General features: G+C 42.6%; 2 protein-coding genes across 8 annotated transcripts in view; one reads left to right on the plus strand and one right to left on the minus strand.

Annotated features, from left to right (window-relative positions):
- The window catches only part of LOC145712433 (uncharacterized), a 450,501-nt gene that overhangs the window by 384,454 nt on the left and 38,924 nt on the right, over window positions 1–27,123 (minus strand). The window lies entirely within an intron of this gene.
- APP (amyloid beta precursor protein) overlaps window positions 1–27,123 on the plus strand; it is a 274,501-nt gene that overhangs the window by 57,052 nt on the left and 190,326 nt on the right. For all 7 annotated transcript variants that reach the window (XM_060640325.3, XM_060640327.3, XM_060640328.3 and 4 more), the window contains exon 2: window positions 5,824–5,991. In XM_060640325.3, coding sequence (XP_060496308.1) covers window positions 5,824–5,991 — 168 coding nt within the window. The remainder of the gene's footprint in view (window positions 1–5,823; window positions 5,992–27,123) is intronic.

Here is a 27,123-nt window from a genome sequence, read left to right on the forward strand (position 1 = left end):
TGTAGGTTTCCAGGTTCACCTCCAGGGATGGGCTAAACTAGGTAAATATGTTTCTTTCTGTTTAATTTCCCCGTAAGCCCTTTTAAACCCCCTTTCTAGCTAACTTGCTTTGAAAGTCCATTCTCACTTCAGTATCCTATATATTAAGGCCCTACAATATTTTTCTGGTAGCCAAGGATTGTTTTTAAAAGATTTACAGCATTTTTAGGTCATTAGGTCTCTGTAGTTCAGACATTCTGTAACAGGCTGTTGCTTTTGAGGCAGCGTGTGGATGCACCTTTGTTTTAGCCAGTTATTTTGTTCATTGTCACTGAACACTGTTTTCCCATGGGAAAGCGTCTCTGGTCTTATGATGTCAGTGGAAAGTCATTCCATTTACAAGAATTATCTTCATTTTCAGTCTCTCAGAAATGCGTGCACCACGAATGGCCAATTATGCCAGGGTTCCAGTCTTGTAGGTGTTACCTTGGATTTCCACGAAGCAACCTTAAGTTACCTTAGTGTTCAAATGAAAACAAAATTAAAATATAAGCATTATTTAAGTGGCTGTATTTCCCATCTACTAGAATTTTGTATTTCTTTTCTGTTTAAAGGAGTAAAGTGTTTTTTTTTTAATTAATTAATTATTTACTTTGAGAGAGAGTGTGTGCACATGCAGGGGAGGGGCAGAGAGAGAGGGGGAAGGAGAGAGAGAGAACCCCAAGCAGGCTCTGCACATCAGTGCAGAGCCCGACATGGGGCTTGCACCCATAAACCTTGAGATCATGACTTGAGCCAAAACCAAGCGTTGGACACTTCACCGACTAAACCACCCAGGCACCCCAAAAGGAGGAATATTTATTTTTAGGATGACTTTGACAGAATATGCATTTTCACTGGCAGCAAATGACTTCCTCTGGGACCAGATGATTTCAGTTTTAAGACTGCCCATGTTAACAGGTCCTGAATTGGACCTTGTGAATAATTTAATAAGCCACTTTTTAAGGCTTCATTCAGAAAAAGGGATTTGAGTAAAACTGTCAGGCCCTTAGATGATGGCTCAGTATTCTCTCCTGTGTGACCATCTTGGCTGGCAATGGTTTCCCTCTGGCTGGATGCCAGAGAGGGGACTGCTTTTGGCAGCCGGGCTTTGTTTCTTAAATCCGTTATTTGATGCAGGTGAGGATCCTTATGGGTCGTTCTTCTTTTAATTAGCAGAGCCAGGAAAATGTTACTTAAAACGTGGAATTCTTTGCAGGTGGGCTTCGGTAAGAAGAGAAAAGCTTCTTGTTCTGTTTGCATTTCCCAGCTAATTGCTGTGATCTCATACACAGCTGGTAGGTATTGCTTTGGGAGAGAATTTTTGCCCGAGAAACGTGTTTCTGTGAATTGAGTATTAATTTGTGAAGGGCCTCTTGTAATGTCAAATGTAACAGATGTATACATACCGCCAATTTTGTAATTTCTAGTATAATAATTTGCCCTAATTATTGAGGAATCAAAGTTTGGACTATTAAACAATGTCCACTGTCAGCAAATGGAGCATGTTAATGGTCATGACTCACCATAGTTATTTTTTAAAGTTAACATTAGATCTCATCTGGGGGCATGTGGGTGGCTCAGTCAGTTAAGCATCCGACTTTGGCTCAGGTCATGATCTCGTGGTTTGTGAGTTCAAGCCCCACATTGGGCTCTCTGCTGTCAGTATAGAACCTTCTTCAGATCCTCTGTCTCCCTCTCTCTGCTCCTCCCCTGCTTGCTCTTTCTCTCTCTCAAAATAAACAAATGCATATTAAAAAAGAAAAAAGATTAGATCTCATCTAATGGAAAATCCAAAAGGAACTGAAACATGTATCTTCTGGCCTTAACTGCCGTTGTTCAATGAAAGAGATCATAAGGCAATTAAAAATGTTTTCCAGTAATATGATAGAGCCATAATCCATTCATTTGAGATGTGAGAAAGATTACCACCATTTGGTAGTGGGCTTGTGCAAACACACACTCTGATGACATCAAAATAACTATAAAGTCAGAAAGAGGGAAGGATGACGAAGTGCAGAATGGAAGAAATAAAAAAGAAGAAGTCAAGGTAGGAACAAAGGAAACACATCTACTCAATGTGTTTGTCCCGTAGGATGACGTTGTCTCAGCCTGCCAGGGACTTTCCCAGTTTCAGCACTTAAAAGTCTTGCATCCTGGAAACCCCACAGTCCCAGGCCAACTGGGGTGGGTGGACACCCTGTTGTCAAGGCAAGGACTTGGCCTGATTTACCACTTTGTTCCCAGAACTAGTTCAGTGCCTAGCACGTGTTGGGTCCTCATAAAGAAATGTTAATTGCTGTCCTTTACAACTGTTGTGGTTTCATCGGAGTCGCCTCTCTGTAGTGAGGGGTTCGAAGAGATCATGAAGACTTTTGTAAGGAAGGTAGAAGAGAAGCGACCACCCCCCCCCCACCCCGCATCTTTAGGAATGTCTTCTGCTATGGAATTGAAGGCTTGTGAGTTAGTAATGGGTTAATCAAAGGGGTAAGGAGACCTCTGTTCATTCCAACAGAGGCCGAGGGAAAAGACTCACAAGGAAGAATTCGTCAATGGCAAAGAAGTTGAAAAGCAACAGGTACTGAAGAAAAAGCCTATTTGGTTTCTGCAGAGGTCCTATGCAAGCTTTGAGAAGGCAATCTGAGTTGATGGGTGGAATGTAAAGCAGACAGCAGGGGGTCTACGGGGCAGGTGAGAAGGTGGTGTCAGTGGGTGTTGAAATCACCAGCTCATATAATTTGTTGGAAGAAATGGGAGGAAGATAGTTCTTCTAGAAAAGGGACAGGGAAATGACGGCCCATTGGCCGAATCTGGCGGACTGCCTGCATTGTAAATACAGTTTTGTTGTAAAACAGCCACACCCATTTGCGTGTTGTCCGAGGGTTGAGTAGTCACAGCAGAGACTGGCTCACAAAACGTATATTTACTATCTGGCCCCCAGCAGAAGAAATTTATTCACCCTCTGCTCTGGAGGATAAGAGAATGGAGGAAGTTTTGTGGGGGTTTTTTTTTGTTGTTTTTTTCTTTTGTCTGTTGTTTGCTTTTTTCAGTAGAGGAGATCAAAGGCTATTTGTGGATGCCTCATGGGGCTGGAAAAGAAAGAGCTTGTTAGGTATCTGCTGCTGTGTAGCCGGTTACCCCAAATTTAATGATTTAAAAAAAAAAAACAAAACAAACATTCAGTCTCTCAGTTTCTGTGGGTCAGGAATTTGGGAGTGTCTTCTGGGTGGTTCTGGCTCCAGGTTTCAGTCATGCCAGCCAGGACTGCAGTCACGAAGGCTTGATGTGGCTGTAGGCTGTTGACACGGAGGCCTCGGTTCCGCATCTCATTACGTGGGCCCCTCCGTAGAGCTGCCTGAATGTCAGTACGACATGGCAGCTGACCTTCTCCCAACGCGAGGGATCCCAGAGAGCAAGAAAGATGCCGGGGTGCCTTTTTTGACCTTTCCTTGGAAGTCATATATGATTTTTTGCCGTATTCTATTTGTTGCACAGACAGACTTCTACGCATTAGGGGATAGCACTGACAAGAGCTTGAACACCAGGAGGCAGGGATCCTTGGGGGCCTTGTTGGAGGCCGGCTGCCACAGGGAGAGAAAGTGGCACTGAAGTGTTCTTGAGGAGAAGGTACAGAATGAAGGGCACTTTTACTGGCGAGGATGTAGAAGCCTGTAGTGAACAGATTGTGGAGAGTCTGAGGTACAGAGAAATTTTGAGCCAGCAAGGGGGAAAGTCAATAAAATAATTACCAACTGTGCTGGGGGAATCAATAGTCTCTCTGTTCAGTTAGAGATAAGTTACCAAGATTCTGCTAAGACTGGAGATCTTGGGGACAAGGAATGAGTTTGAGCAGAGTAAAGTATCATGGGGAATCCAGTGGTGATTTCATTACTAGATTGTACATGCCCTGATGGCGAGACTTATATTTTACGTATGAATAAGTAAATTTTATATATTAAAAATATCTTTATAACCTTCATAGTCTCTAATACAGGGCCTTACCTATAGGTGCCTGATTATTGTCTGCCTTTCTTGCAGTGTCATTATCTTCCTCCTTCCTTCAATAAAATTGGCAAAATTTGTATTCTGATTTTTAGAATCAAGGTTTTGAACTTCCTCCTATGCCCTCAGGAAAGCTGTGAAACTTAAGTTTGTGGAGCATTCTCCTTAGACTGCTTTTTGCATCTGTTGGAGAATGAGCCTCCCAGGTTCCGGCTTGGAAATTGTGGGAGGTGTGCAAGGGGCCCAGCTCTTCTTGTTGATGACCCGATGCCGTGGCCTCAGCTGCTGTTTTGTTCCATCTGGCAATGTCGAGGCCAAATTCTGTTTGGTATGCCTTACAGGGTAGAATTAGACATGGAGAAAATGTTACCTGAAATACGATTCTAGAGATTCTGCCAGGAGCTCTTGCACTCAGGTCTGTGATGGGTCTCAGCTGGGTTCAGTGCAAGATTGTTTTTTTCTTTTTTAAACAACAGATCTTCTGCTGTGGTTGGACAAAATATATATGAAGATGACTAGAACGGACAGATGTTTGATCTATTTTTACATTTCTGTGGGAAGAAATGTCAAGAAGCTATTTCTTAACTGAAATCTCTCAGTGCAATTTTAGTATTTTGTTTTTTATTCCCTCCTGTGAACAATTTTTAGAAATGATACGCTTTATTATAGAATCCTCCAGTCCTTGGCTGCATGAATGGCTTCTGGTGGCAGTTAACTCTTCTCGACACGGGTCTCACACGCTTCCTCAGCAGCTGGCTTTAACAAAGGAGGAATTACTTTGCTTAATGTGTCTTTTGATTCCCTGGTTTCAAATAACGCTTTTTACTCCTGTGGATTTATTTATTTTTTTTATCCCTCGCTGTTATCTGTCTTCTTGGCGTTTCAGAACGTCCATTTTCCCTTTTTAAAATATTTATATGAAAAAAAAATTTTTTAATGTTTATGTGAAGGTAATACCCGTGCACAGAAGGCTTTGGAAATACAGAAGGGCAACCTTTTCCTTTATTTTGGGCAAATGGTATATTGCCTCCAGTGGTAGTGGCCAAGACCTACTAAGAGCTTACTACACAGCAGATACTCTGACAGTCTCGGAGAGTCTGCATCCTTCCATAGCAAAGTTGGGGAGATGAGACTCCAGCACCCTTAATCTATTCTTAAGACCTGAGAGAGTGATAACCAGAGAATATTCGGGGGAAAACCATTGGAATGGCCGACATATTCAGTCACATTTGTGCATGGCAAATCCTACAGTAGTTTTTATGTTCAAACGATCATAATGTCCACTTGCTAGCTAATAAGCACACTAACACCATGGTGTCTGCTCCAGGAGGCACTGTGCAACCTTATTCTTAGACCTGGTCATCAGGCAGGGACTTGGCATTGTTCTTTGTGTGAGTCCGTTGGAGATGATTAGGAGAATACGGTTTCCTTCAGGGTGATTGTATTTATTTCAGAAAAACACCTTATTTTATTTTCAGAACCTTTTCAGGAGGCACGGCAAAATCTGCTGTGGGGAATCGCATACACTTTTCAGTGAATACATTCTTCTCCATCTTGTTAATTCCTGTGTTTCAGTGTGAAAAAAGCACTATATTGTAGGTGGCTGGAGATAAAGGTAACACACATTCTACTTAACTCAAAGGAACGTTGAAGGCAAGGCTAATCCCTGCTTGGAGGAACCTCCGAAAGCGAGAATAAACTATTTTTGGTACCTCTCTGTGCCAGGTTCCTCTTTACCACCCTTCCCCAAGCCCATCCGCGGAGCTGTGGATTTGGATAACTAACCTAAACTTCTTTTTCTAGGTGCCCACTGACGGCAATGCTGGCTTGCTTGCGGAACCCCAGGTTGCCATGTTCTGTGGCAAGCTGAACATGCACATGAACGTGCAGAATGGGAAGTGGGAGTCCGATCCATCGGGGACCAAAACGTGCATCGGCACCAAGGAAGACATCTTGCAGTATTGCCAAGAAGTAAGTCCCTTCTGAGAGCCAGCCATTCTTGTGGGATCACACGCGTTCGGTGTTTTTTTTTTTTACTTTAACTTCTTAAATATTTATGTTTTGTCTCTTGCAGTAATGATCTTGGTTCCTAATGATCACTATACTATTTTTTTTAAGTTAATTTATTTTGAGAGAAAGAGACTGAGAGAGTGAGTGGGGGAGGAGCAGAGAGAGAGGGGGAGACAGAGGATCCCAAGCAGGCTCCGTGTTGTCAGCACAAAGCCCAATGTGGGGCTCCAACACATGAACCCTGGGATCATGTCCCGAGCTAAAAACAAGAGTTGGGCGCTTAACCAACTGAGCCACCCAGGCGCCCCTCACTATGCTACTAATATATTTACTTGCTTTGCCATATATAATATGTATAAATTAAAAAAAAAAAATTAGGATGTCAGGGGCGCCTGGGTGGCTCAGTCGGTTGGGTGTCCGACTTCGGCTCAGGTCATGATCTCCCGGTTTTTGAGTTCGAGCCCCACATCGGGCTCTGTGCTGACAGCTCCGAGCCTGGAGCCTGCTTCTGATTCTGTGTCTCCCTCTCTCTCTGCCCCTCCCCCACTCGCTCCCTCTCTCTCTCTCAAAAATAAGTAAACATTAAAAAAATTTTTTTTAATTATGATATATTACAACCATCAACAAACCAACTGAGTAAAGCTTAAGATATCTTGGCACTCCATTTATCTTTAGAATGTATCTCACCATGACTTTACAGATTTACAGATAATGTTGTGGTTTTTTTTTTAAATTTATTTATTTATTTTTGAGAATGAAAGAGAGAGAGCTTGAGGGAATGGCAGAGAGAGAGAGAGAGAGAGAGAGAGACAGAGAATCCCAAGCAGGCTCCACACTGTCACCACAGAGCCCGATGTGGGGCTCCAACTCATGAACCATGAGATCATGACCTGAGCTGAAATCAAGAGCTGGTCACTTAACCAGCTGAGCCACCCAGGCGCCCCAAGATAATGTATTTAAAAGTTGGTAGAATTAATTTTCCCTATTTATGTTACCAGTTTGGTATATTTTACTTCTGTTTATCTTCAATTTTAGTTTTTCCCTCCTTATTAATTTTATGTCTTGAAAACGTGATTCACATTGCTAAAGCTTAGAAACTCTTAAAAAGTTGCCCTTGTCCTCTGTTGATAAACATTTTCATTGTTCCTGATTTATCCTTATAACAAAGAAGGATATATGGTTTTCCTTCTTTTTCTTATAAAAACGGTGCTTTCAGGAAGCATTCATAAAGATTTTCATCCTTTTTGTAATTTCTCTAGTTTACTTTCTATAATTGTATAGGGTATTCTTTCCTTATTAATTCAGTTTAAAATAACTGGAGTCTGGGGGTGCCTGGGTGGCTCAGTCGGTTAAACGTCCGACTTCAGCTCAGGTCATGATCCCGCAGTTTGTGGGTTTGAGCCCCACATCGGGTTCTGTGCTGACAGCTCAGAGCCTGGAGCCTGCTTCCGATTCTGTGTCTCCCTCTCTTTCTGCCCCTCCCCCGCTCATGCTCTGTCTCTCTGTCTCTCAAAAATAAATAAACATAAAAAAAAAATTAAAACACTGCAGTCCAAGACATTTTATCCCACGCTTCCAGACAATTACCTATTCTAGGTTATGTGGCTGTTTGTGTTTTAAGAACATTTAAAGGAATTAGTCTTATGCCTCTTGGCAAAACTTCCTTATCCTTCATAGAAACAGCAGATAACCTGGCAACATTTTCTTTGTTGTATTCTTTTATGTACTAGAAAATTTCCTTTAGTCTTTTTGGATCCAAAATGAGTATTTAATGAAGTATGTGTACGTGTGTGTGTGTGTGTTGTTAATAATATTTGTATTAAAATATGTAACTTTTTACATATATACACAATTTTTTTGGTAGCACTCCAAGGAAGGACAGTCTCTAAATATTAACTCTTCTGTTTTGAGAAGCAAAACTGCATCCATATCATCACAATATATTACATATCAAGTCATTTGTATCTTGAAGAAGTATGAACCATGCTGTAAAAGGATAATTCTTCTAATTTAAGTAAAAGTCACTAATATTTAAGTCTATTATATTTCTTATTAGAAGCATTTATTAAGGGACACCTGGGTGGCTCAGTCGGCTCAGGTCTTGATTTCACGGTTCATGAGTTCAAGCCTGGCGTTGGGCTCTGTGCTGACAGCTCAGATTCTGGAGCTTGCTTCAGATTCTGTGTCTCCCTCTGTCTCTGCCCCTCCTCCACTCTCTCTCTCTCTCTCTCTCTCAAAAATAAATAAATGTTAAAAAACTTTTTTTTTAATTAAAAAAAAAAGCATTTATTAAATAGGGATTGATAAGAAATTAACTTTTGCCCGGATATGGCATTTCTAAAATATACATTTTGGAAAAATAATATTCATATTCTATGAAAGAGTTCCTCTTTGCATTTTAAAAAGTCATCCTCTTGCTTTATCACTCTGACCCTACATCTAGATTCTGGGTTCCTTGCTGGAGCCTCTGTGCTGTTAAGTAAGTATGCTCTAGTACAGTTTTGTAATGAGTTATGAGTTGGATAAGTTAGAACTCTGTGCATGCTTATAGGTTTTTCATATCATTTCACTTCTCTTGATACACATAGAGATTATGCATTCGGAATGTTAGATTAATTTTTTTTTTTAAAGGCTAGAATTCAGACTCAGTTAATGATGTTGACCACATCATCTTTTTCGGTTGAATGGCTAATTGATGCACGTGTCATAGTTTGCGTCTAAAGTTTTCCTCTGTTACTGCCACTTCTGAGTAATCACATGCTTTTGCATTTGTATGATGACCCTATAAAAATTACTTTTCACGACCCTGAGAACAACCCTTATTCGCTCCCACACCACTTAGCGATCCCACTAATGTCTAGCTTCACTTCTTGTCTTAGTCTGTTTTTTGTTCCAGGGCTAAGCCACAGGGTAGTTCTTCTGGGTCCCAGACTTCTGGGTCCCAGATTGTTGTGGCTATGGGACTGGAGAGTAAGTAAGCTTCTTGGTTGTTTCTCGTTTGTCTCGCAATTCTGGTATGATTTGCCTGTCTCACCTCACTACCCACAGAGGTCTTCTAAAATGATGTGCACAGGCCAGAGACTTAAGGTGGTTTAAACAAACATTAGTCCATAGAAGTACGAAAGGGCCAGAACCTCGGACTTGTGAGCCTCTTAATGAATTGGTTTTTCTCCATAACAGCAGGAAGTCATTGGAAGTATTTATTTATTTTTAAAGAAGGGGAAGGACTGTAGGTTTGCATTTCAAAAAGTCATGCTTTGTCACTCTGACCCTATATCTAGAATCTCAGTTCCCCACTAGATGCTGTTCAGTAAGGTAACCACTAGCCACATGTGGCCGTTGAGCATTCCCAGTGTGGCTAGTCCAAACTAATGTGTTCTGGAAGTGTAAGATAAATACTGTATTTTAAAGATTTACATGAAAAAAGAATATAAAATGCCACATTAATTTCATATCCATTTCATTTTGAAATATTTTGTATATACTGACTTAAACATCATGTGTATGTTTTTAAATTGTAAATGCTATGTTATTAAAATGAATTTCACCTGTTTGTTTTACTTTTTAATGTGGCTACCAGGGAATTTAAAATTACATAGAAGTATATTTCCATTATATTTCCAGTGAACTGTGTGGCCGTCCCCGCTGCCTCATGCTGCTAGTGAGTCTGGGCTTTAAGGGTCTCAAATCCCATCATCTGCAAGTGGGAGAGGGAAGCAGAGGTGAGGAGTCCCCCCCAGACCTTCCACCAGAACCTAACTGGTGATTGGAAATCAGGGAGGAAGGCTTGTTTGGGGGGCATTTTTAATACATCTTTCATTAGAAATATTTTATCGCAAGGGGATTATATGAATACCTTTTGAGGGTCCAATGGTCTCTCGCTCCCTCAAACATGTATCTCTGGGCGCTAAGGAGGTTGTGATACGTGGAACACATGACTTGTCCTTAAAGGGGGATCTAGAGTGGGGCGCCTGGGTGGCTCAGTCGGTTAAGCATCCGACTTTGGCTCAGGTTAGGATCTCACATTTTGTGAGCTCAAGCCCCATGTCAGGCTTTGTGCTGACAGCTTGGAGCCTACAGCCTGCAGCCTGCTTCGGATTCTGTGTCTTCCTCTCTCTCTGCCCCTTTCCACTTGCACGCTCTCTCTCTCTCTCTCTCTCTCTCTCAAAAATAAATAAACATTTAAATATTTTTTTAAAAGGGGGATCTAGGGAGAGAGAAAGGCTTGTAGAATACTTTTAGCAACTTAGAAACCGACAATGTTGATGATGCTAATACCAGCTAACTTTTACTGAGCATTAACAAGGTGCTAAGCTACCTTGCTAAGTGCTTGCTCTCATTTTGCCCTTATGATGCCTCTGGGGAAGAATCTGGAGAAGAATCTTGCTAAATTGCACCATTTAAGGAGAACAAGTGAAAGAACGCCATCCAGCCAGCCATCCAGCCATCCATCCGTGGAGGAGGAGTAGTGGCCAGAGACCTAGGAACAGAACTAGGAGCTGGCATGTGCAGGAAGTCAGGCCAGGTTAATTTCTACATGAAGGAAATGATAAGTGCAAGTGTGATGTAGACCAAAAGGCTGAAGTATAAGTTTTGACAGTGCAAAAGCTTGGCTCTTGCAAAATGAACACACATCAAACATTTTATTCAGTTCATTAATGAATGAGGTGACCTGGAAGATGCTAAAACTGGTTCAGATTGACCAGAAGAGATTTAAATTCCTTTCCCAACAGAGTTCATGTGCAGGGCTATGAAGGGGACCCATCTGACTGGCATTGCATGGGACAGGAAACATTTGCACTGCTATCCGATGTCTACATCATCTACCCTTACAGAGCTGTAAAATAGCCCACTCAGTAGCAGCCGCAAGTTACTCAGAAGAATACACCCTGTAGAATCAGATCTTTTCTCCTCCTGCCCCTGGCTCTCAAAAACCACACCTGCATGTCACTGCTGAGACACCCAGTAATCTCTCTTGCCCATCTCTTTTTTTTTTTTAGTTTTTTTTTTTTTTAACGTTTATTTATTTTTGAGAGACAGAGACAGAGAGTGAGTGGGGGATGGGGGTGGCAGAGAGAGAGGGAGACACAAAATCCGAAGCAGGCTCCAGGCTCTGAGCTGTCAACCCACGAAACTGTGATATCGTGACCTGAGACCTGAACCGAAGTACGACACTTAACCAACTGAGCCACCCAGGCACCGTTTCTCATGCCCATTTCCAAGTCACAGGTCATTGTTGATCTTTATGATAACAATTTCAGTGGAAGAGCCTGGGACAGGTCAATTTGCAAGAAGTTACAGGAAGAATAACATGAATGGATGGTGAGGACATCTGTGAACTCTTTGAGGAAAGACCTAGAGGCAGAGAGCTTGAGGGCAATTCAAGGAAAAGAGAAAAGGCTTTGTTTTTTGTTGTGTCTTTGGTTTTTTCTTGAAGGGAATTAACTTAAAAGCCAAGAGAAGCCTAAGCTAAACTTAGGGGGGAGGGTAGATGTCCACTAAAAGAAAACTAGGCTCAGGTATCTATAGGAATCAAGTAGGGATGAGATCCAGGGGATAAGGCGGAGTCTTAGAAGAAAGAAAAGATGGGAAAATTGTAAGGGTGGGTTAATTAGGCAGTTTCTGTTGCCAGGTGACAGAAACCCACTAAACATTTTACACATGGAGAATATTTTGGTTGGACCAAAAAAGCAGGACCTACCTGTGTATCAGTTACCGTATCTACAAGGACTCACTGCTTGTAGACTGGGACTGGTCCACCTTGGCCTTGAAGGCATGTGGCCTGTTTGACATCCCAACCAGATGGAATGGGGAGAGGGGCTTTTGCCAGAAAAAGGGTGAAGAGTGAGTGGCACGGGGATGAAATAGAAGAATGGCCATAGTCCCAACATAATGGACTTAGAAAGATGCAGTGCATTAGACAAGTTACAGGCTTGGAGAGTAGGCAGCTGAGAGAATTCATAGCGTATCACGACTGTAACTGGCTTTTGAGAAACTGTGGGAGGTTAGAGAGATGGCCACTCAGAACTTTTAAACAGCGTTTGGCGTTTTCTTATGGAGTGGTGCATCCTGAACTATTCGGAATATTCCTTATTGATGTTTTAAGGTCTTCCTGCCACTTCTCGCTTTGTACGTGTTCTGATAGTTTGCTTTTATAATTTGAAGTAAAGAATAGTTTTCTGTTGAAGGATTGAATTTTTTCCGTATTGTGGGAAAATAGTTCTTTTCCTTTATTCCTTTTTTTGACTCCCATGTTTTTGTTTTAGGCAGTATTGAAGGTTTTTTTTTTTTTTTTTTGCTTGCTAGGAACGCCAAGGGAAAGAATATTCACAATTTTTCTATCTCCTCAATTTTTCTGTCTCCTCACAGGGTTTATAAGTTACAGTAATTTATTATTTTCAAAGTTGTAATACTACAGTCCGTTTCATTGCCATAATAATCACAGTGGCAGGTTATTTATTTATTTTTTTTTTTTTACGTTTATTTATTTTTGAGACAGAGAGAGACAGAGCATGAGTGGGAGAGGGTCAGAGAGAGAGAGGGAGACACAGAATCGGAGGCAGGCTCCAGGCTCTGAGCTGTCAGCACAGAGCCCGACGAGGGGCTCAAACTCACAGACCGTGAGATCATGACCTGAGTCGAAGTCGGACGCTTAACCGACCAAGCCACCCAGGCGCCCCAGCAGGTTCTGACTTTAACTGGGTTTATTGTTGATAACAAATCCTTCCACCAAAGTATGTCTATTGCTATATTATTATTTTTGTTGGATGACCATTATCTTGGTTATTTCTAACTGCTTATTGAACAATGGCTTAGTTTAGAGTTAGGAATGGCATATTTGTTCAGCATCACGAAGATATTTATCCACTGTATTCTGGCATCTATCATTGTCCAAATGCCTTTTTTTAAAAAATAAGCAGAAACGAATACTATTAGTTAACGTTTACAGTGCTACTCATGTCCTGATTATTTTTGTCCTGATAGCGATGAATAATTTTTTTCTTTATGTTCTCAGTCCCTCTTGTGACCAAAACACAGATGTTTTAGAGACAGCTGGCTGAGTCGGAGAGGCAGCTGTTAGCAGTCTGTGGTCCGATGACAAGACGAAACCGACTGAACTCATGACCGTGACCTCATTTTGACCTTTTGCTAACCAATTTAACTCACTTGTCAAATTTATTCTTCCAACAGGTTGCGTGTATAGCTGCACAGTGTATGTGTTGATGCTTTGTTTAATGTGACGTGTCAAATAGTATTATTTCTTTTTTATTAAAAAAAATTTTTTTTTAATGTTTATTTATTTTTGAGAGAGAGAGAGAGACCGAGCATGAGCGGGGGAGGATCAGAGAGGGAGACACAGAATCCGAAACAGGCTCCAGGCTCTGAGCTGTCGACACAGAGCCCGACGCGGGGCTCAAACCCATGATCCGCGAGATCATGACCTGAGCCGAAGCTGGACGCTCAACCGACTGAGCCACCCAGGCGCCCCCAAATAGTATTATTTCGATGGTGAATTATCTAGTCCATGTCCTTCGTATTCTCATGTTCCTCTCAATTTGTGTTCCCTGCTCTTGGTTGTTTTGTTATCAATATTGTCATTTTTGCCTCCTGATTTCTTCAGCAATATCCTTGTTCAAGAGCAAGATTAGGCACATAAAGTAAAAATCGAGTCTTTTATTTTTGTACCTGGTTAAAACCCCTGAGGAAGTTTGATTGGGAAGATAGTTTGAAACTTGGGGTTTAAATTGAGTATTTGTTTCATCTGTATTTTATCCCAAATCGTCCATTCTTGGTACCCATAAATGCCCTGTTTTCTCTAACCCTAATAGTTACACTTCTGATCTTTGCATTTCTTTACTTCCTTTTTGTTTGTTTTATTAACACAGTCTGTACTATTTGAGGATTTTCTTTCATTTCTTCATCAAATATGTATTGAGGACTGTAATGCACTGAATGTTTGTGTCCGTTCCCCCCCCTTCAATTTCATATGTTGAAGCCCTGACATCCAAGGTGATGGTATTTGGAGGTAGGGCCTTTGGAAGCTAATTAGGGCTAGATGAGGTCGTGAGGGTGGGGCCTCATGATGGGATCAGCGTCCATAGACGCAGAGACAACAGAGAGTGGTACCATTTACCGCTGTGCACGCAAGGCCTGGTTAATCATTGCGGCCTTCCTTGCAGTAGTCTGGCCGGCAGCACCCTGTGGAGAATTGCCCAGTTAACCCACAGAATAGTGAGAAATTCTAAATGATTTCGTGGTAGCTAGCTAGCCTCCCGGCTGCCTTCCAGCGGAACTTGCACTCACTCCTGTGCATAGTCTTTTCCTACACTCTGCGGGGCTGACACCCACAACCAGGAGGACATCAGAGAAATGATGGCGTGTGACTTTTGAGGGTAGGTCGCGAAGACCCGTGACTTCCACCTTGCATACTTGGTACAGTAAAGCCAGCTGCCGTATCGTGGGGATGTGACTTGGGCGTGAGTGGTTATCTAGTCGTAAGCGTGGGACGGGGTGAGCTTAGGGTCCCCCGACTCTGCCGCCTTCCCGGCACCCCTCAGGCAGCACCATGGAGATGTACGTGTGGTGAGGAACTCAAAGCCTGCTGCCCACAGCCAGCACTGGCTTGTCAGGCACGAAAATGGACCTCCTGGAGGTGCTTCCCGTAGCCAAGTGGAGCCTTCGTGTGACCATGGCCAACATCTTAACAGCGCCCTCATAAACGTCCATATCACTCCCCGATTCCAGACCCACAGAAACGGTGCGAGCTGAGAAATGCTTATTGTTTGAAGCCACCGTGTTTTGGGCTGGTTCGTCCGCAAGGGTTGCTGACCACAACAGATACTCGCTCAATTATTACTTTCCTCTGTGGTCCTGTGGTGGAAAGCAGGACCTTTCCTCTGTTCTCTACTAGACACAGAAAGTGCCGCCATCACGGAAACAACTTGAAACTAACTGTATGAATTATTCATCATTTAACAGCCTAAAGTGGCCACTTGCCTTAATGAACTGTTACATTACCCCAACCGTTAGATTGTTCTAAGGAACTAGGAGTCTTATAAATAGAGCAGACATAGGATAATACTCCCCTTGAAATATACAGCGAAGCCTACAACAACTATTGCAATTTTTAGATTTTATTGTCCTGTTTTTCTTTTGAATGAAGTAAGATTAAAAGAACAATAACAACAACATTGTTTTACTTAAACCGAAGGCTTCGGGATGGGAGAATAAAAAATTGGAAGTGTAGGGGCACCTGGGTGGCTCAGTCAGTTAAGCATCTCCGACTTCAGCTCAGTTCATGATCTCATGGTTTGTGGGTTCAAGCCCCACGTCGGGCTCTGGGCTGACAGCTCGGAGCCTGGAGCCTGCTTCCAATTCTGTGTCTCCCTCTCTCTCTGCCTCTCCCCCGTTCATGCTCTGTCTCAAAAATAAATAAACATTAAAAAAAAAAGAAAACTTGGCCTGTATCCGAGGGTAGGTTGGATTAGGAAGAGAAGGGGATTCAGATGTTCCACAGGTCAGCGTGAAAAGGTAAGGTAAAGGATCATCCTGGTGTGGAGAAGATCATACAATAAGGGAGCCCTAGGGCTCAAGTGCCAGGAAAGGGGAACATGGGCTTCACCGGACAGACCTTTCAAATCCAGCCTTTGCTCTCTCGACACCTGAACGGTCCAGGAAAAGCTGCCTAACCAGTCTTAGAGCGTGTCCTCGCTGTGTGATAGGAACCTACAGGTGTGGGCTGTTCAAGTTAAATACCATCCGTTAAATGAGAGATTATAGAAGCCCCACCATTATTACTCCTTTTTTAAGGAGAGAAATGAAAACATAGGCCCTGCTGTCCTCTGGATCCCTACCAGTCAGAGCACCTTTCGTAAGGTAGGCCTGAGAGCAGGGGGTTGACTCACCTGGGGAGCAGGTCTCTGGAAGAGGGGTCTGGAACAGGTTCAGCCTCAAGCAGGGGCAGAGATTCTCCGCTGGGAAAGTCAGGTGAATATGGCTGTGCTTGTAATCTCTTCAGTTCAATTATGGGTTATCCTCTCTTTTTCCTAAGTGTTAACCACAGCTAACAACATGTGTTCCCTGTTTTGTTTTGTTTTGTTTTTTAATTTTCTTTCTCTAAATGAGCAGCTGTTTTGTCTGCAAATTAACAGGATCACCAAACAAAACAAAATCTGCCTGTTTCATAAGTTGAACAAAACCATTTCCCTTGCCGGGCTTCCTTCTATAAAACGTGTCACCAAACGTGGGTTTCCCGGGCAAGAATTATTCTTCACCCTTGATTCTGCAATAGCGTGGAATTAAAATTAAGTTAAACACACAAGCATCACGTGTGATTCTTTTAATTTTTTTTTTAATGTTTTTTTTTTTTTTTTTTTTATTTTTGAGACAGAGAGAGACAGAGCATGAACGGGGGAGGGGCAGAGAGAGAGGGAGACACAGAATCGGAAGCAGGCTCCAGGCTCTGAGCCATCAGCCCAGAGCCCGACGCGGGGCTCGAACTCACGGACCGTGAGATCGTGACCCGAGCCGAAGTCAGAGGCTCAACCGACTGAGCCACCCAGGCGCCCCACGTGTGATTCTTTTAATCTGACCAGGTTTGAGGACGTGCTGCATACACAGTGAAGTGCTAAAGCTGTGGCAGGTTCTTGGCTGTTATTATTATTTTGCTTTGTGCTCCATCCACCCCTGTAGACTTGAAATGGATCCACAAATTACAGGCGCAGATGCTTTGTGGTTTCAGTATTTGAAAGATCCAAAAATTCGTGTGAGGTCAGACAGTTTTCTAATAGAGGCATCCCGGCCGCCTGTCTATGAGAACGGATATGTTTTATGCATTAATGGCTTGTATACTTGTAAGGATTGTTTGCACAAACCATAGGGTTTGGAGCTAAATAAAAGAGATGCTACCAAGTTAGGATTTTTTTTTTTTTAAATGCATTTGTCATTTAATCAAATTAACATTTGATTTAACTTTTGTCCTTGTTCTCACGTAGCACTTTGTTAAATGGGTAATTATTACACATTTGCAGGCATACTATGTAATTTTGTAGTATAATACTATATTCTGTAAGGTTATAGATAATACTGTGTACTTTTATGTACATGTAATACTGTGGACTTGTGTATTTCATATGTAATTAATTGATATGCTGGAAGACTTTTCCTGTAGCATATTTTTTTTCTCTTTTCAGAGGTATAATCGTCAAATAAAGCTGTGTAGTTTGGGTATTTTAAAAAATAGCCGTAAACTGACAAAGAATGAGAGTCTAGGTTATATGCATACATATCTGAGTATGTTTTCACAATCGTCTATTTTAGTAATTCTCCCTGCCCCATCTGTTCCTGCACTCAGCACTTCTGGAGTAAGACTTGTTCCTTATGCATTGAACAAAGTTCTTTGACAATACTTTCCAACCCTGAATATGAGTGTATGTATATAACAATATATGTATGTCCAGTGTCGAAAGCAGACTTGGGCCAGATTATTGGGAAATAGGCTGGTGCCCTGCCTTTTACGTCCCTGGCTTTTGCATAAGATCGTCGTTGTGAAAACCCAGTGCCACTCACACCTCCCATTGTTGCACTCATGTTTCATCAGCTGCATGCTGCCCCTTAGCACCTTGTTACACCATAAGCAGAGACCGTTTTCGGTTTCCAGTTCTTTCTCAATTAAATTAGATCTTGTGTTCCCAATATCCCTAGCATTATTAAAAGAATTAGAGTGGAGGGCAGTTTTATAGGCTTTTTCTTTGTATTTCGGAAGACTTTAAAAGGAGAGATAAGTACATTTAATCCAGAGACAGAAATGTATTGTCTGGGACATACTTTGTTTTGGTTTACATACTGCAGCGTAAAACTTATTTTAAACTTAGAATTAATGCACTCCGAGTGCTCAGAAAGGGCACTGACTTCGGTAGTGGATGACTGGCTCCATCAGTTTGATCTGTGAAACGGAGCAGTTGCTGAGGACGGCAGGCTCTCGGCTGCACGTAAAACCTTTGCAATGACTCTGGCACATGGGAAATCATTACTGTGTCTTTCTTAGTCTCCTCTTGGATATGTTCTTTGAAAAGGAACTTGGTATGTAAAAGCTTTCACATGAAAGTGTCTCCTGTTTACCTCCCTACCACTTTGCCATGGAGTTTCCGATTCTTTGTTTCTTTTTTTTTTCATAGAGTTTATTGTCAAACTGGTTTCCTTACAACACTCAGCGTTCACCCCAACAAGCGCCCTCCTCCATGCCCATCACCCACTTTCCTCCATCACCCACCCATCCCCCCTCAACCCTCAGTTTGTTCCCAGTCCTTAAGAGTCTCTTATGGTGTGCCTCCCTCTCCGTAACTTTTTTCCCCCTCCCATCCCCTCCCTCCCCCATGGTCTCCTGTTAAGTTTCTCAAGATCCACATGTGAGTGAAAACATGGTATCTTTCTCTGCCTGACTTATTTCACTTAGCATAATACCCTCCAGTTCCATCCACGTTGCTGCAAATGGCCAGATTTCAATCTTTCTCATTGCCAAGTAGCATTCCATTGTACATATAAACCACATCTTCTTTATCCATTTGTCAGCTGATGAACATTTAGGCTCTTTCCGTAACTTGGCTACTGTTGAAAGTGCTGCTACAAACATTGGGGTGCATGTGCCCGTAGGCATCAGCACTCCTGAGAGACTGTCTCCAAGTCTTTGTTTCATGGGTATATATGCCCACTGCATTCGTGCATATGCTGTTTGGATCTTTGTGTTTTCACTTGTAGATTTAGAAATTGGACTCTGTTTCCACTGGACTAGTTTTGTTGTTGTTGTTGTTGTTGTTTTACCTTTAATTCAAAATTTCAAGTGCATATTAAAGCAGACAGAATGGTATACTGGATGCCCCAGGTGCCTGTCACTCAACTGCAGTAATGATAGAATCTAGTCACTCTGGTTTGTGGGGGAGTCTGGAATGCACGTGCTCTATCCTGCCTCCTTCAAGGTCTGCATTATGTTTGGCCAGCCCCTCGTGCAGCTATGTGGCTTGTCCCCTTGGCAGAGCTGTAAATCGATTTAAGACAAACCAAAGCATCCTGTTATTTGTCGACTTCATACTTAATATATTTAAAACATAATTTTATTAAGTAATGTTACATACTTTCTAGCATCTTTTTTTCCAAACAGAAATATCTTTGGGAATTTGGTTATAAATTTATGTCAAAATTTAATAGGCTAGAAGAACAGTAGGCCATTTATGTTCAGAATTTGTAGCAGTTCTTTTTATTATGACCGTTAATTCTGTTTTCAGCTTTTCCCTAGCTGCATTTGATTTTGTGGTCTTGAATGTCCTTGATCACTTGGAATTTAGCTGTCTTGTCAATAGGCCTTGCGGCATTAATCATTTGTCCCGGGGGCCTGTTTGCAAAAGGGACTTGGAGAGTTCCCCCTTTGCTTTAAATGTTGGAAATAGAAGAAAGTTCTGCAGGGCTTTGGTAACATATGTCAGATATAGAAATATAAAATATATACATAAGATATATATGTAAATGATATATAATAATTTATATGACATATTATAATAAATAATATAAAGATACATGAAGTATTTTTATATATTGTATATGTAATAGCATGTTCTTGGCCTCCTTAAATATCATCAATGTCGGGGCATTCACTTTCCAATGTCCCCTCTCTATAAAGAGAACTTTCCTCTATTCTTACTTTCTAATCTTATACTTTAATAAACTTTAAAAAATATATTATCAGTGTCTTTTCTAGCTTTATGTACTTGACAACTGAAAAGTTATCTTTAGGGGCGCCTGGGTGGCTCAGTCGGTTGAGCACCTGACTTCGGCTCAGGTCATGATCTCACTGTCCGAGAGTTCGAGTTCCGCGTTGGCCTCTGTGCAGACAGCTCAGAGCCTGGAGCTTATTTCAGATTCTGTGTCTCTCTCTCTCTCTTTGCCCCTCCCCCGCTCATGCTCGCGCGCGCTCTCTCTCTCTCTCTCTCTGTCAAAAATAAATAAACATTAAAAAAATTTCTTTAACTTATCTTTGGATTAATATATTAATCATATCAATATTAATATTATTAATATGTTTCCAGTTTTGATAGAGAAAGAGAGACTTTAGGTTTTTTAAAATGTAGAATGAGAATGTTCTGATGGTGAGGGAGACATAGAATCTGAAGCAGGTTCCAGGCTCTGAGCTGTCAGCACAGAACCCGATGTGGAGCTGGAACCCACAAACCGCAAGATCATGACCTGAGCCGAAGTCAGACGCTTAACCAACTGAGCCACGCAGGTGCCCCCTCAAGTCTCTTTAAAAAAATAATAATAATTGGGGCGCCTGGGTGGCGCAGTCGGTTAGGCGTCCGACTTCAGCCAGGTCACGATCTCGCGGTCCGTGAGTTCGAGCCCCGCGTCAGGCTCTGGGCTGATGGCTCAGAGCCTGGAGCCTGTTTCCGAGTCTGTGTCTCCCTCTCTCTCTGCCCCTCCCCCGTTCATGCTCTGTCTCTCTCTGTCCCAAAAATAAATAAAAAACGTTGAAAAAAAAAATTAAAAAAAAAAAATAATAATAATAATTTATGTACTGATAACATATGCTTTTCAAAGATAAAACCTATTTCTATGGCCTGGAGAGTAAGCCACTTTTCAGGTTCCTGGAACCAAAGTGTCTAAGTAAGAGCTTGACTTCTAATTCTTGCTGTGCATCTTCTCTCTCACTTTGTATTTATTAACATTAATGTACTGCCTCTTTTTTTTTTAAGTTTATTTTTTTTAATAATTTTTTTTTTGTTTATTTATTTTTGAGACAGAGAGAGACAGAGCATGAACGGGGGAGGGTCAGAGAGAGGGAGACACAGAATCTGAAACAGGCTCCAGGCTCTGAGCGGTCAGCACAGAGCCCGACACAGGGCTCGAACTCACGGACCACGAGATCATGAGCCGAGCCAAAGTCGGACGCTTAACCGACTGAGCCACCCAGGCGCCCCAAGTTTATTTATTTTTGACAGAGACAGAGTGCGAGCATGAGCTGGAGAGGGGCAGAGAGAGAGGAAGACACAGAATCGGAAGCAGGCTCCAGGCTCCAAGCTGTCAGCACAGAGCCCGACACGGGGCTCGAACTCACGAACCGTGAGATCATGACCTGGGCTGAAGTCGGATGCTTCACCGACTGCGCCACCCAGGCGCCCCACATACTGCATCTTATCTGAGGCTATTATTTATATAAGTTGTCACATCACACGTGGCGGAACAATATTGGAGGGCACTGAGATGCTTATTTTTCTCAAATGCTCATTGTCCAACTGTAATAGTATACTATTGAGATTATTTTAAGAGACACATGGCTAATACCTGATGGGAGTTTAAAATATCCTGAATTTCCCTATAATTCATGGATTTTGAACTTAAACAGGGTAATTATATATAATAGGTATAAGTAAATATCCATTAAGTATCTGTCAGGCACTTGCTGTGCTGTCCCAGTGTTGGCCACAGTGAAGGGAACACAAGGAAGAATCCTGTTGTCCCTGCCTTCGAGGAATGTGTATTCTAATAGGGCAGAAAGACCCATAAGTGTCACAGAAGGTAGAAAGTGGTAAGCGTTCGCATGAAAATGGTCAGATAAAATGCTCTGGATGCAGAGATTGAAGGGATCAGGGAGGGCTTTGTGGGGTTTTTGTTTGTTTCTTTGTTTCTTGTTTTCTGTTTTTGGTGAACCAGCATTTGAGCTGGGCCCTTTCCTTGGGTGTGTTCAATTGGAAGGAAAATAAAGGCAGCAGAGGAGCTTATGTTTAAAAACGGGGGCTTGTAGGAGGGGCCCCTGGAGTTAGAGGTATGCCGTGCGTTCTTGGAGTTGTGGGTAACTGGCAGCCCCTGTCTGCCCCTCTGTCTTGTCCGTCTGTCTCCGTCTCGTGTGCCTGCCTCGCTCAGCTCTCTCCCTGCGCGCACATCTTCCTGCTTCATCCCGCAGCCCGCTGCTGCTTCCAGATGCCTTATTCTCCTTCACTCGCAGGTCTTGAGATGTGCGCCGTCTCCGACGATGATTCATCTGGCCTGCCTGCCAGCCAGGGGCGGTCCCCTATGTAGCCAGACCTCATAGGTGCCCATTCAGAGCTCTGGAGGAAGAGAATACGATTTACAGTTTGCTTTTTCCTTGGATTCTCATTAGCTACAGGGACAGAGCCACAGAGTTACAACACGGCCACTAATGAAGACTCCTTCAGAAGGCTGCGGGCTGGAGCACCGCAGAGAGCGGGAGGGGGTGGGCAGCCTCCCCAGAGCCTTAAACCAAAGGTAATGAACATGGAGAACCGGAGGGAGGCTACGGGGCGCCATATTGTGTTTCCTGCCCTTCAGGAAAGTGCTTTTGCCCTGGGAAGGCGGTATACATATGTACTTAACACAAAGGAGAGGCACACTATGATAAATACCATAAAGCATTCCTGAAGTGGGAGAGAGGGATTAACATTGCATTACACTGCGAGTGGGGGAAGTTTGTCGACGTGGGGGAACCCTAACAGACTTGGGCATCTGCAGTATGTTGAAAGGGTCTTATGTAGGAGTGTGTTTAGCGCATACTGTGCGTATTTGTACAGCGATTGTTCTGGGCAGCTGTCATTTAGGAAGATTTGGAGGCACAGAGGACAGCTTCCTTCGCCAGTAACTGACACAGGTCTAGATTTGCTTCTGCTTTAAAAATTGATTAATGTAGCTCTGGTCACCTAAATTTTTTTATTAATCAAGAAAATGGTTGCTCCTATTTGGGAGCAACAGGAAGCATTTTAGAAAAGAAGGGGGCCAGGGCACCTGCTTAGTCGATGGAGCGTCCGACTCTTGATTTCGGTTCAGGTCATGATACCCAGGTCATGGGTCATCGAGCCCCACATCGAGCTCCACACTGACCAGGGAGCCTGCTTAAGGTTCTCTCTCTCTCTGTCTCTCTCTCCCCACTCCCTCGCTCTCTCTCACACACACACACACAGACACACACTCTGTCTCTCTCTCTCTAAAATAAGAAAAAAAAAATTTTTTAAAGAAATGAAGGGAGCTACATAAAAAGTTCATTTGCTAATCCTGCAGAAGCACATTAGTAATCCTTGTTGTGTTAGCACATGCATTGCATGTGTTGGAAACTTGCAGAGGAACTCAGATACCTTTCTTTTATGTTAAGATTTGAGATGCCACAAAGAAAATATAGAACATTGAACTGTGCTTATAATTAATTATGGTGAAAAGTCAGGGACTTAACTAGCCGCGAATACATTTGTGTGTCTAATTACTTTAATTTTTATTCTTGCCTAACCCTGTGAGCTATGCTGTTTTTTTGTTTTTTGTTTTTTGTTTTTTGTTTTTTGTTTTTTTTTTTTTTTCAGTATAAAATGGTTATCTCTGGGCACCTGCTGGAGCTGCTTAATAAAAAACTAGGTGTCCAGTACTTGAATTTTTGGTCAGAAACTGTTACATTTTTTTTCATTGTATTGTTTTGTTTTTGTTTTCTGAGTGGGGGCTTATGTGGCATGTGGTAATTGCTTGGACTTCCTGGGGCTTTCTGTGTGCTTCCAAAGAAATTTTGTTACCTGTCTTGTCGATGTTTCTCCCTCTTTCAAAATAAACCTCCTGATTTTGGGGGGCGGGGGGGGGGGCTCTGACTCTTGATATTGCCTCAGGTTGTGATCTTGTGGTTGTGAGTTCAAGCCCTGCGTTGGGCTCTGCAATGAGCATGGAGCCTGCTTGGGATTCTCTCTCTCTCTCTCTCTCTCTCTCTCTGTCTCTGTCTCTGTCTCTCTGTCCCTCTCTCTCTGTCTCTACCCCTCTGTCAATCGTGCTCTCTCTCTCTCTCAAAATAAATAAACATTTACAAACAAAACAATAACAAATAAACAAAAAAATAAAATAAAATAAAGTAAAATAAAACAAATAAAATAAAATAAGATAAAACAAAATAAAATAAAAACCTCTTGATTTCAGAACAGCAAATTTTTACTATTGGCAGATCCAAATTCGTAACTCCTTGTCTCTGAAAAATAGGTGATTCAGGTTGGAGTTACTTCTGCAGACTGTGTGTGGAATTCATGCAGTTCAAGGTTTCTCCTCTCGTCATCCGCTTGCATATTAACATGTTCATTGTCAGCATTCTGGAGAGAGAAGTTGAAGCACAGGAAGTAACACATATGTCCTATGTTGCATGGTCGGAACTGGAAGTAAATTCTGTGTTTATCACTTTCTGAAGCTCTAGTGATCTTGGGGAGAAGCCTTGTCTTCACTGATTTTATTTTGTCAGTATGCAACTCTGTCTGCTGGACAATTACCAACTAAGTTACTGCTCTGTTGCCCAGAGATTACTATTGTAAACTGAAGATGGTGTGCAGCATGATGAGAGAGTCTTCCTTTCCTCCTTATCAATTTGCACCCTGCAAATGTTTTGTTGTTGTTGGTGGTGGTGGTGGTGGTGGTTTGGAATTAAAAAGAAAACAATGTGACTTATCTGTGCCTGCCACAGACGGAAGACTCGGGAGAAAATTCTCAGCAGGGTGGTATTTCTGTGAAGTGGCCAGAAGCCCTTAAGAAAAATGTCGTAACTCACACTTTAAGGTGCATAAAATCATGTCCCTCAGGGCAAACTCTCTAGTGTCATAGAGTTTATGACTCATGAGTGCTGTACTTTTGTGACCTAATAAACAAGGAAAAGTGGTGGGAGAATTACATTCCTGTACGAAGAGCCACTTTACCGTTCATTGTATGGAAGAAAGCCATGGGGATATTAAATTTTTAGTGGCATTTTCAGGTTGAGCATTATCTGTGACTGAAATGCATGCGTCGAGGTGTTAAGGTACTTAAGAACAAAATAAAATAAAGGGAAGGTGGCTGTTTCCATTTGGAGCTGAATTACTGGCAGTGTTTTTGAAAAGTAACTTCCTCGGTACCCACCCCCCAGGATTCAGATTCAGATCCCCTTTTCTGTGCGTGTTCTCATAGCACATACCTCTATCATTGTGCCCCACACTACACAGATCAGTGCCTTACTGGATTTTATTTTTTTTTTTAATGTTTATTTATTTTTGAGAGAGAAACATGAGTGTGAGTGGGAGAGGGGCAGAGAGAGAGGGAGACAATCCAAAGCGGGCTCCAGGCTCCGAGCTGTCAGAGCAGAGCCCGACCTGGGGCTTGAACCCACGAACTGTGAGATCATGACCTGAGCTGACGTCGGACGCTTAACCGACAGAGCCACCCAGGCGCCCCTTTTTAATTGTTTAAAAAATACACTTTATATTTGAGAGTAGTTTCAGGTTCACGGCAAAATTGAGAAGGTGGCCCAGGGATTTCTTATGTGTCCCCTGTCGCCCCTCTTCATCATCCCATCATCCACACCCCCCCACCAGTGGTACATTTCTTCCAGTTGATGAATTTACCCTGACATCGCAATCACCCAGAGCCCAGGGTTTACGTTAGGGTTAGCTCTTAGTCTTGTACATTCTATAGGTTTGGACAAATGTATTATGACACATACTCACTATTACAGTATCATATAGAATAATTTCACAGCCCTAAAAATCCTCTGTGTTCCTTCTCTTCAGCCTTCCCTTTCCCTGACTCCTGGTTACCACTAATCTTTTTTACTGAAATGGCTTTGCCTTTTCCAGAATGTCTATAGTTGGAATCCTACAGTATGGAGCATTTTCAGATTGACTTCTTTCCCTTCGTAATATGCACTAAGGCTCCTCCAGGTCTTTGTGGCTTGGTAGTTCGTTTCTGTTTGATGCTGGATAACTCATTGTTTGGATGTACCACGGTTTTTTCAATCTGTTCTTGTTGCTTTACTTACTTATTTTTTGACTGATTTATCTCGGGGCTGGGACTAGGGTGCGGTGAGCGAGGCACTCAGGAACCAGATAATATTTTAACGCAGTATTTTAAAAGTCAAAATTAATCCCAAAAGCCCACCGTGAACAAAATAACAAGTTCAAACGAAGGTAGGATCATGGCAGGTTCTTTCTGAACGTCACTGACAGTCAAAAGCGAAATTCCCCATACCCATAGCCCACGCTGCGGGTGTTATCTTCTTGCTTGGAAACCTGGTTCTCCCCCACAAGCACTGCTCCCCCTGGTAGAAGTTCTTCCCCCACAGCCCTCCTAGCGCTGTGCCTACAGGGGGGGATGGCCTCTTTCCTCTCCTTCCTCCTCGTTTTCACTTCTGAACCATGTTTCCCCTCTTCCCCGTGAACGCCCCCCTGCCCCACACATAAGGCGCGTGCGTGCGACCTAGATTACCTTTCTGTTCTGTCTGTTGGGAGTCCTCTGGATGCCTCAGTGGCATTCCCCGCCCAGTCTTCGAAGGGTTTAGTTCTTGGCTTTCTGTCACCCAAACCACGTCAACCTCGACGGCCCTTCCACGATTCCATTGCCCCCAGTTCCTTGATCTTTCATTCCGCCAGTGATCTTGCCATCAGCCATTCCCTCCCATGGTCGGATTGTACTCTTTGAAATTACTCATAACGTCACTCCTCCAAAGTCATAAATTTCAACGCTCTGATGCTGCAAGTACCAATTCCAACCACCGCACTTGCTTCAGTACCTTTACGCCAAAATTCTGTAGCCCGCACCGGGACTCACTGATACTACAGCCTTTGAAGCAGGTATCGTAGCAGGATTCTCGCACAGAGAGTCGTGACCCGGGGGATTGTCTTTCCAGGAAGCAACTTTATTCCTATCGGCATGGTTTAGTTGGGGTCGTACCCGAAGAACTGAGCCCCCCAAACGCCACGTGGTGTAGTTTCTTCTATATTTTTCTACTTCTTCATCTCCCATATATGGTAACACACAAACATGTGGTCTGATTAAGTGGTTTCGCGTTACAAGGTCATGAGGGATGTTGTCACTAAGCCTATAGCCAGGTTGCCTTGAGGTTGTTGTTTTTTCTTTTTTTCTTTTTTTTCTTTTTTTCTTTCCTTAGGGAAGGAATCCTACCACAGTGTCCCACCTTCATATTCCCAGTTTAGATTTCACGGCCCATCATTATAACCATTCGTTTGCTGATCACCTCAGTTGTCTTAGGCTTTTCTCTCTTTATTGTCTTTAGGACATTAGCAACCCTGGAGAAGTGCAAGATTCATGCAA

Source organism: Panthera onca, chromosome C2 (assembly GCF_046562875.1).
Source record: "Panthera onca isolate mPanOnc1 chromosome C2, mPanOnc1 haplotype 2, whole genome shotgun sequence".
NCBI classification, from domain to species: Eukaryota; Metazoa; Chordata; class Mammalia; order Carnivora; family Felidae; genus Panthera; species Panthera onca.